Below are 9,236 nucleotides of genomic sequence, written 5' to 3' on the forward strand. Positions count from 1 at the left end.
CCGGGAAAATCCCACATGCCGTGGAGCGGCTGGTCCCGTGAGCCATGGCCGCTAGGCCTGTGCGTCCGGAGCCTGTGCTCCGCAACAGGAGAGGCCACAACAGTGAGAGGCCCGCGTAACGCAAAAAAAAAAAAAAAAAAAAAAAAAAAAAAATCATACCATCTACAGATAACCCTTTTCTTTCTAATACTACTAATTTTTCTTATAATTATATTGATACAGTATTTTCAATTAGAAAAATCACTTAAATATATGACTTTTGAAATAATGCATGCCTCTTATATTTAGCCCTGAATAGTGTCATCTTGGTAAATACAATTAGAGTTGTTTAAGTTGTACATATTCTGAATTCCTCAGTAAACCTTTAAAGATATCTAATGTTACTTTTTAAAAAAATAGTTTCTAAAAAATGAGGTATTCACATTGAAAATAAATATTTTTATTAATGATACTTATTTCATTGCTTTTTTCCTCAGGATCAAATGGCTATTGCATGTGGATCTCGAGCTCATTTGGAAAAAGAATCAATTGCTCAGGTGAGGCTTTCATCATGGATCAGTTTTTTCCTTTTTTACATATACATTAGCATGAGATAAGCTTTCATACTTAATCTCATAATGATGAGGTTCCTTTCAGAAGAAAGGATTAGCATATTTAGGAATTGATTGTTTTTTTTTTTCATGAGTATACAGGGAGGATGTAGACTTCACTTTGATTGTGGATACAAGCAGCTCTTTTTTTAAGACACAAAGAGAGTCCCCCTTCAGTTATTATATAAGGCAAATTTCTCCAAATGATTCATTTTTGAACCTATCAACTTGCCTTTAGTTTTTCTCATGTCAGCACACTTAAGTACTATATTTTAAGTTTTATTCAAAGTTTAAATTTTTTTTAACTATTCCTCTTAGAAAAGCATATACCTTCAGATTTGTAAAGCTGTGCTGCCCCTTTAGTATATTCAGAACAATCACTGAAGACATGAACTTCTTCAGCTTGTAATTTACAGGTTAGGCTAAGAAGCTGGAGCAACTTTGAGGAAAAAAATATAATAAGGAACTACTCTATGCAGTATTGTTTATTTTAATTATTTTTTCACTTAAAAACGTAGACCTAATGTATCAAGCTCTGTAATTGTCCATTATATTCTTAACAGTTCATCTACTAGATTGGTCAAGTAGATCAAGAATAAAGCCATATTTTCAGTGCAAGGTCAAAATTATCTGGGGTGTTTCGTTTATTTGTTTTTCCTTTAATGCATGTTCTTAGGCCAATCCCAGACACTTAAGTCAGGCTCTAGCCACAGGACCAGGAATGTGCCTTTTTAACAGTTTCCCAGGTCACCCTATGCATACCAGAGTTTGAGAACCAGCAGAATAAAAGATTGAACCTTTCCCTTAGTGATTCTGAAATAGGACATGAAAAAATTCTAATTTTTTTCCCAAGATATACTGATGGCAGAGTCATAAAATCCCTTAAGGATTTTGCTCAAATGTGGAAACCTGAACTTTCCGTTTTTTGCTTCTTTTTTTTTTCACGGTACGCAGGCCTCTCACTGTTGTGGCCTCTCCTGTTGCGGAGCACAGGCTCCAGACGCACAGGCTCAGCGGCCACGGCTCACAGGCCCAGCCGCTCCACGGCATGTGGGATCTTCCTGGACCGGGGCACGAACCCGTGTCCCCTGCATCGGCAGGCAGACTCTCAACCACTGCACCACCAGGGAAGCCCCTCCTTTTTTTAAGAAATAAATTATTTTAACATCTTCAGCATCTAGTCCAAATGTAACTCTATAACCCTATGGACTGTTATTGGTGTTTCAAAAAGGTTAATCTGTTAACCATAGAGAATCAAACTCCTAGAAATTTAACACTGAAAGAGTTTAGAGATTAGCTAGTCCAACTTCATCACTTTACTGATACACAAGAGATAAGGAAAGAAAAAGTGTATGTGCAAAATGTTCAGCACATTATCTATCATTGTGAAATACTAGAAACTATAAAATACTAAATCCCAACACTAGAAAGTGTACATATTTCCCCTGGATGAAATGTCATGCAGTGATAAAATAGATGATAATGGAGACTGTATAATCATGTTGGGAAATACTAAAATATTAGGTTGTATGGAGAAAAAACAGTATGATATTGTAAATACAGTATAATTGTTTGTGTAAAAACACTTAATGAAAATAGACTGATGTTAATTTAAGGCTTTTGTAAGTAAATTTGGTCCTTTTTTAAAATATGTATATAGATAGGGGAAAAGAGGATTATCTACTTGGAAAGGAAAAAGAGTTGGAGAAATAGGAGGCAGTAATTAGGAAGCAGTTGAAGTAATCTAGGCAAGAAATAGTTGGGACCTGTATTGTTGGTGGCAGTAGAAAAGAACTGTGGTTTTTGATTTTGTTTTTAACGGTGCAAATTCTCTCACTTAGAACTTCCATTGGTTGAAAACTCTTTGAATTTTTTTCCAGAATAGTAAGATGAGGCTGTGCTATGGTCTGAACCTTCTTTTACCTAGTGATGCTTTTAACCAGTCATCAAGGGATCTATTCCAGGATCTGTGCGTTTATAATTTACCTTGTCATCTATCCATCCATTCGTCCATCTGTAAAACTTAGTTACTGACATAGTGCTTTTGGACCCTACAGAATTGGCTGCTACTCTAGAAAGAAAGGGTAAATTGGTCCACTGACTAGAGATCAGCAGTTGTCCTCTGCAGATGCTACGTATAACTCCTGCTGAGTAGGCTTGTAGTTCAAGTCCAGATGATTCTCACAGAACTATACCTGTCTTATAGAAGGTCATCTCCAAGGGGCAACACAACCATCTGCCACGTGTCCAAGAAACTGCAGCGTGGCCTTCCACTTCTCAGCCATAATTAGGGTGTTCTCTTAATGTGCCGTAGGTAATATAAATCCAGCATGGTGATCGATCTGTGGACAGTGAGAAAATTATAAAAGTATTAATTAACCAAGATAGTAAACAGCAACTTCAGTAGCTTAACTGTGTAGTTTTCAGTCTTATCTGTCCTAAATACCTTTACACATATTCTCAGTTAATCCTACTGTCTGTTCTGTTGCTCTCTTGGAAGACAAACATGCATGATACAGCACCATTGGAGTCTTTCAGGCATCCTTAAAAGTGTTCATATGCCCATGTGTTCTGTATAACAGTTAAAACAGTCATGTTTATATTGTCTGGGTATTCTCAAATTTATCATTTTTAAATGATTTAAAGTAGAATCCATTACTGTTTGTTTGATCTCTTTAGATTTTTTTTGAAGAGTCTGCTTAAGTCTTAGGACTTCTTTAACTTCTCTTTTTAAGATAATAAAATTACCAGTCAGCTTTAAATTTCACCTGAATTCCTTGTTTACATTTCATAAACATTAGAGATGATTGTTAATATTAAAGCAGTGAATGTTTTTAAATATCTACTTCAGAAGTTCATATAATGCTATTCTATGACTTTGTTACCTTCATTTAACTAAATAAGTCTATCCTGTAGTATGTTTTTAGATGTCTTCTAAATTCTAAGATATTTTGCCAAGTTTTAAAAATTAAAGAAAGTTCCAGTTGCTTGTAGATTATATTGTTATGCTTTTCAATATGTTAGAAATCAAATAAGTTAAAGTCCTCATGTGAACTCAACATGTTTGTTTTTTAAAAAAAATAGCCATTATCCTAAAACAAAAATCTTCTATTAACATCCAAGCAAAAGCAGTCATGAATATTTTTATTTGGTTACTAGTAAGCTCATCTAAATCGTGTTAAAAATCATTCAAGGAGAATAGTTTATAGGTATTATTTTTCTACCTTTTTTTTTTGCGGTACGCGGGCCTCTCACTGCTGTGGCCCCTCCCGCCGCAGAGCACAGGCTCCAGACGCGCAGGCCCAGCGGCCATGGCTCACGGGCCCAGCCTCTCCGCGGCACGTGGGATCCTCCCGGATTGGGGCACGAACCCACGTCCTCTGCATCGGCAGGCGGACTCTCAACCACTGCGCCACCAGGGAAGCCCAATTTTAATTTTTCTGTCTTTCGATTTCTATTTGTTCCTTTCCTAAGCATAAATGCTTTTTTGGAGGTTTAATCAGTCAACCGGTATTTATTGGAAATATTTTAAATGAAAGGCACTGAGCAAGCTGTTGTGAGATTCCCAAAGTATTTTAAGATGAGGTTTCTGCCCTATCTGCTTAGAGAGGTAAGACATACTTACATCAAAACATAACTAATCATTCTAGGTGGTCAGTGAGAAGTGCTAGAGCTTTTCAAAGAGTTTGTTTTACGTACCCTATAGATAAGTATTTTATTCTTCCTTCCCTTCTTGCCCTATTTAATACACAAGTGAAACTGTGGTCAGGAGGTTAAAGTGAGCTTTCAAGCCTTCTTCCCTTATTAAAAGCTTTTATTAAGTTTCTGTTACTTCCTGTACCAAACACTTGGTTAAAGGCTTTAATATTATCTCATTTAAACTTTACAGTACCTTTGTGAGGCAGGCATTTTCATTCTAGATGAGCAAAGTGGGATTTAGAGAGTAGAAGTAACTTGTTCAACGTCAGCCTGCTAATCATCTTTTTTTTAATTTATTTATTTATTTTTGTCTGCATTGGGTCTGTTGCTGTGTACGGGCTTCCTCTAGTTGCGGCGAGTGAGGGCTACTTTTCGTGTGGTGCATGGGCTTCTCATTGCGGTGGCTTCTCCTGTTGCGGAGCACGGGCTCTAGGCACGTGGGCTTCAGTAGTTGTGTCACGCAGGCTCAGTAGTTGTGCCTCACGGGCTCTAGAGCGCAGGCTCAGTAGTTGTGGCGCACGGGCCTAGTTGCTCTGCAGTATGTGGGATCTTCCCGGACCAGGGCTCAAACCCATGTTCCCTGCATTGGCAGGCGGATTCTCAGCCACTGCACCACCAGGGAAACCCACACACAGCCTGCTAATTATTAATGGAGCCAGGATTCAAATATAGGCCTGCTCATTTCCATGGCTTTTCTCCCACCATTTTTTCACTGTTGAGTCATGATTTTGTTCCATGGTGATAGAAAAAGACATGTGAATAAAGAAAAATACTGAAGATTACAATAATGAAAAAGAATATCCAAAAGGAGGAAAGGACATTTATTTAGTAGGATGAGATAGTAAATATTCTGCATAGACTCTTACTGGTTTGCTTATGTGCATATGTAATATATCATTCCATGGGTCTATTACCATAATTATAGAAAACTTTAAGAGACCTTATCTTTTTTTAATCCTAAATATGAAAGTCTTGAATTCAGTGATAATGATTTTTTTTAAGTTTGCATTGTTTAATGAATAATGGAATATATGTCATGTTACTACTAATAATAAAATTAATGACTAATAACAATAGTGAATTCTCAGATAGGATTAGACTACTTAAGTTTAATATCCAATGTATTAAAGAAGTTTCCTATTAAAATATATTTAGTCAGAAATATCTGTCATAGTTAGAGACACTGGGTTTTTGTTTCAAACTCCTTTCTAGTCTGTGACACTCTGCTGTACCTTTTCTGTCACAGTCTCATTAGCTAGGTATCATACCTCAGGTTGAAATCTTAGTGTTTCATTTTTCCAAGATATTCTGGTAACTCACCATTTTTTGAAACTGAAGTGTGTTTGGGGCACAAAATATAAGGTGAATGAGATGTTTTCCTGGCTCAGACCAGCCCTCCAACTGCTGTGGTATATTTCTGGCACATTGAAGCCCTGACTCTCACAGGCACTGTGATTCTTCTTGTCTGACTCCACCTCCAGGAAGTGAGTAACTACTTTTCTAGCCTCTGTCCAGCTCCAAGCATTAGGCGTCCTCACAGTTTCTAGAATAGACTTTGCCCATGCAGCTAATGGAACAATGGCGTTCATGATCTACCCAGTCAATTAAGTATTAAGTTGCAGTTGTCTACAGCCAGGTGTTTTCAATGTCTCCTTTATAGATAAATAGAAAAGTCATTTATATTTTGTCTTTGTTTCAGCGTTCTTACTTCCGTACTCTTCTCATGTATGGGTTCCACTTTCTGGTGTGGTTCCTTTGTGTAAAAGGAATCAGGGACACACAGTGTGGGTTCAAATTATTAACTCGAGAAGCAGCGTCACGGACGTTTTCATCTCTCCACATTGAACGATGGTAGGTTCCTAACCGGAATGTGTCTGGTGTATCTTATACAGCAGTTTCTCCAGGTAATGGGCAGCAGCCCTGTAGTCCCATAATGAACATCCAGGTTTAAACAAAATTGACACTTATATATGTAAACTTAATCTGTACACTTACTGGTTTGGTTCTTATTTATCTCAAACCAAACATAGGGTATAAAGTTATATATTTACCTTAATTGTAGACAGTATAAATTGAGAGGCCTGAAAACATCCTGTTTCCTTAAGCTTCCTTTTTTTCCTTCAAAGAAAAAAGAAAAAGCTCAGACATATCAAAGCAGAAGAGGGTACCCATTTTCTCTTCTTTCCCTTCTTTTGCAGGAGTAAGTTCCCTCTCCTGCCTAAGACCAATCCTTGGACCTCTGCATCCCCTTCCACCTTCTAACAACCCAATCCTGTTCACTTATTTTCTCTCCTGTCTTTAGCCTTTTCTCTCAACCACATCTTTCCCATCAGTTTTTTCAAGTTTAAATTTCTCTTGCCATTAGAAAAACACCCTCTCCATTGACCCCTGCCCCCAGCACCCCTTCAACTCTAGCCCTCTTTACTTTCACAGCGAGCCTTTTCTTGGAAAAGTGGTCCATATTCACTGTCCCCATCTTCTTGCTTCCCACTCACTCCTCACCCATCCTCCCATCTAAACATCTAGTTACCCTCCTATGATTAAATCCAGTGGTCATGTTTTAAAATGACCACTTACTGTCTCAATGAACCTATCAGCAGCATTCGGCCTCTCTTTGTCCCAGACCTCGCCTCAGCTCCCAGCCTGTTTAGGGAATAACAGTCACATAGAAGCCTGAAACCTTGGAGTCATTACAGCCTTCCCCACAGGCCCTCTGTATATCCAGCCCATGACCAAGGCCTGTTTTGAGCTTTTATGTCCCTTCATTTCTCTTCATCTTCACCACAATCCAAGACATCAGTTCCTATGCTGAGTCCAAGGGGACCCTTCAGAAATTAGAAGTGATCAATCAGATGCACCTCTTCTGCTTCCCATTGCCTTTCGGTGCCTTCCAGGGCCTTGAGAGGGATACCAATAGGCAGTATCAGTATTGATATTACGGTCTGGCCCACCTGAGTCTCCATGTGCGGTTCTTCCTTCTCAACCACCCACTGCCCCTCCGTCAAGGTCACCTTATCCTTCAGATCTTCGTTAGGACAACCTGCCCTCACTCTCTACCGGATTAGATGCCCCTGATCGTATGCTGCTGCAGTGCCATAAGCCATTCTCATAGCACCTGTCACATCTGTAGTGCTTTATTTGTGTAATGTTTCTTTTTCTCTATTAAAACGTAAGCTCCACAAGAGCAAGAATCCCATCTGATTTTGCTTATTGTATAGCAAAGAGATTGCCTGGCACATCATAGGTACTCAATAAATACTGTTGAAAGAATACTTACTGTTAGTACTGGGTTCTGTGTGAATTCTGTTCATGGTGGGAGTCTGCATAATTATTCCAGTAGATGTTCATTTTTATAGTCTCTATAACTTTCATGTGTCTATTTGCAAAGATCTGTTATCGCCGTAGAAATAGATGCCATATAATCTTCCCAAATAACTTTAAAGAAACTGTAGTTTCAGAATTAAAATTATCAAACATGTTTTTAAATCTTTCTTTCCTAGATTAAAATTTTTTAAGTAATGTATATTTGGTTTTAAAATTTAGATGCATGTTTCTATTATGTTAAAGAATAAAATATATTGATAGTTAATGGACTCCAAAATCAGAGGATCTTATTAAGAAGCCCCTCTAGAAATAAAGCCCTCCCTCTGCATTAGATATTTTTCAGTCAGATGTTATGTCTCCATCTATTGTCAAAGAACTAGGTTCTTTGTAGTTCAAAAGGAAGGATTTAAAAATGGAGAACATCAGGGTTAGGGTTGATGACTTAAAAATTATGAAGTTTCCTTGTCAGGACTGTTGTAAGTCAGGATTGTTATAAGGCAGCATTGTCCAACAGAAATATAATATGAGACACAAATGCAAGCCATATATGTAATTTTACATTTTCTAGTAGCCACATTAAAAAATTAAAAGAAAGGTGACATTTATTTTAATACTATATTGAACACAATATAAATGTAGTCATTTCAGCATGCACTCAGTATGAAAAAAATACTGAGCTATTTTACATGCTTTTCTTCGTACTGTGTCTTCAGAGTACAGTACATCTCAATTCAGACTAGCCACATTTCAGTTGCCCAATAGCCAGCCACATGTGGCTAGTGTATTGGCCAGCACTCTTCCAAGGTTTTATGGGTTTTTTAAGTTAAAAAACATGTTCTTATTTTTTTCTTCTTTAAATTTTATGTTCATATGCATGCCTTTTTAATTATTTATTTGCAATTTGATTGGCATAATATTGACCTGACTTAAAATTTTAGCCTCTCACATCTCTCTTTAGGGTCCAGTTATGTTTATGTTGTGCCCATAAAGGAGAACCACCAAATACACATGTATCAACCTGATTAGCAGTATACCCTTCACCACAGTTATGTTTCATTGTCTTTGTTTAAACATCTCTGTTCCTTCACTTCAAGAAAGACTAAAGAGCAGATTTGTTTTTTCTTATGCAGCATAAGTTTTAGAAACCAAATTGTGCATCTACTCACTTCCATATGTGTCTCCTTAGACGTTTTATTTTAAGAGGACTTGTTCTAAAGATTCACTGAAATTTTTCTCGTAACGTTCAGGGAATCCAAGTCAAGTAGTTTCTAGGTATTACAACACTTCAAGGTATACGCTGTACCGCTGAAGTTAAAAGACTACAGGCATCTCTGATTCCGAATTACTTGAGTATGGGTAACGTTAAATGTTAAATATAAATATGTATATAAAATCTCCATCCTCTGAACTCTACCTCACCTAAATTCTTTCCATTTAATGTTAAGGTATAATTTGACCCAATTTATGAATAATTTTTTAAATGGATTCTTTGAAATGTACTTCTAGTGGATTTTTAAAAATTTTTAATCAATGTTATTCATGTTTATAATTTAAAGTCATTCCATCAGGCTTATAACAAGAAAACAGTTGTCCTTTGCCCCATCTCCATCCATCCCCCATTCC

At 37.2% G+C, this 9,236-nt stretch overlaps 1 protein-coding gene across 3 annotated transcripts in view; it reads left to right on the forward strand.

Annotated features, from left to right (window-relative positions):
• ALG5 (ALG5 dolichyl-phosphate beta-glucosyltransferase) overlaps positions 1-9,236 on the forward strand; it is a 33,946-nt gene that overhangs the window by 18,543 nt on the left and 6,167 nt on the right. For all 3 annotated transcript variants that reach the window (XM_007464232.1, XM_007464234.1, XM_007464233.1), the window contains 2 exons: positions 477-536; positions 5,989-6,140. In XM_007464232.1, the coding sequence (XP_007464294.1) occupies positions 477-536; positions 5,989-6,140 (212 nt within the window). The remainder of the gene's footprint in view (positions 1-476; positions 537-5,988; positions 6,141-9,236) is intronic.

The sequence above is a fragment of the Lipotes vexillifer genome, unplaced genomic scaffold (assembly GCF_000442215.2).
Source record: "Lipotes vexillifer unplaced genomic scaffold, Lipotes_vexillifer_v1.1 scaffold120, whole genome shotgun sequence".
Lineage (NCBI taxonomy): Eukaryota > Metazoa > Chordata > Mammalia > Artiodactyla > Lipotidae > Lipotes > Lipotes vexillifer.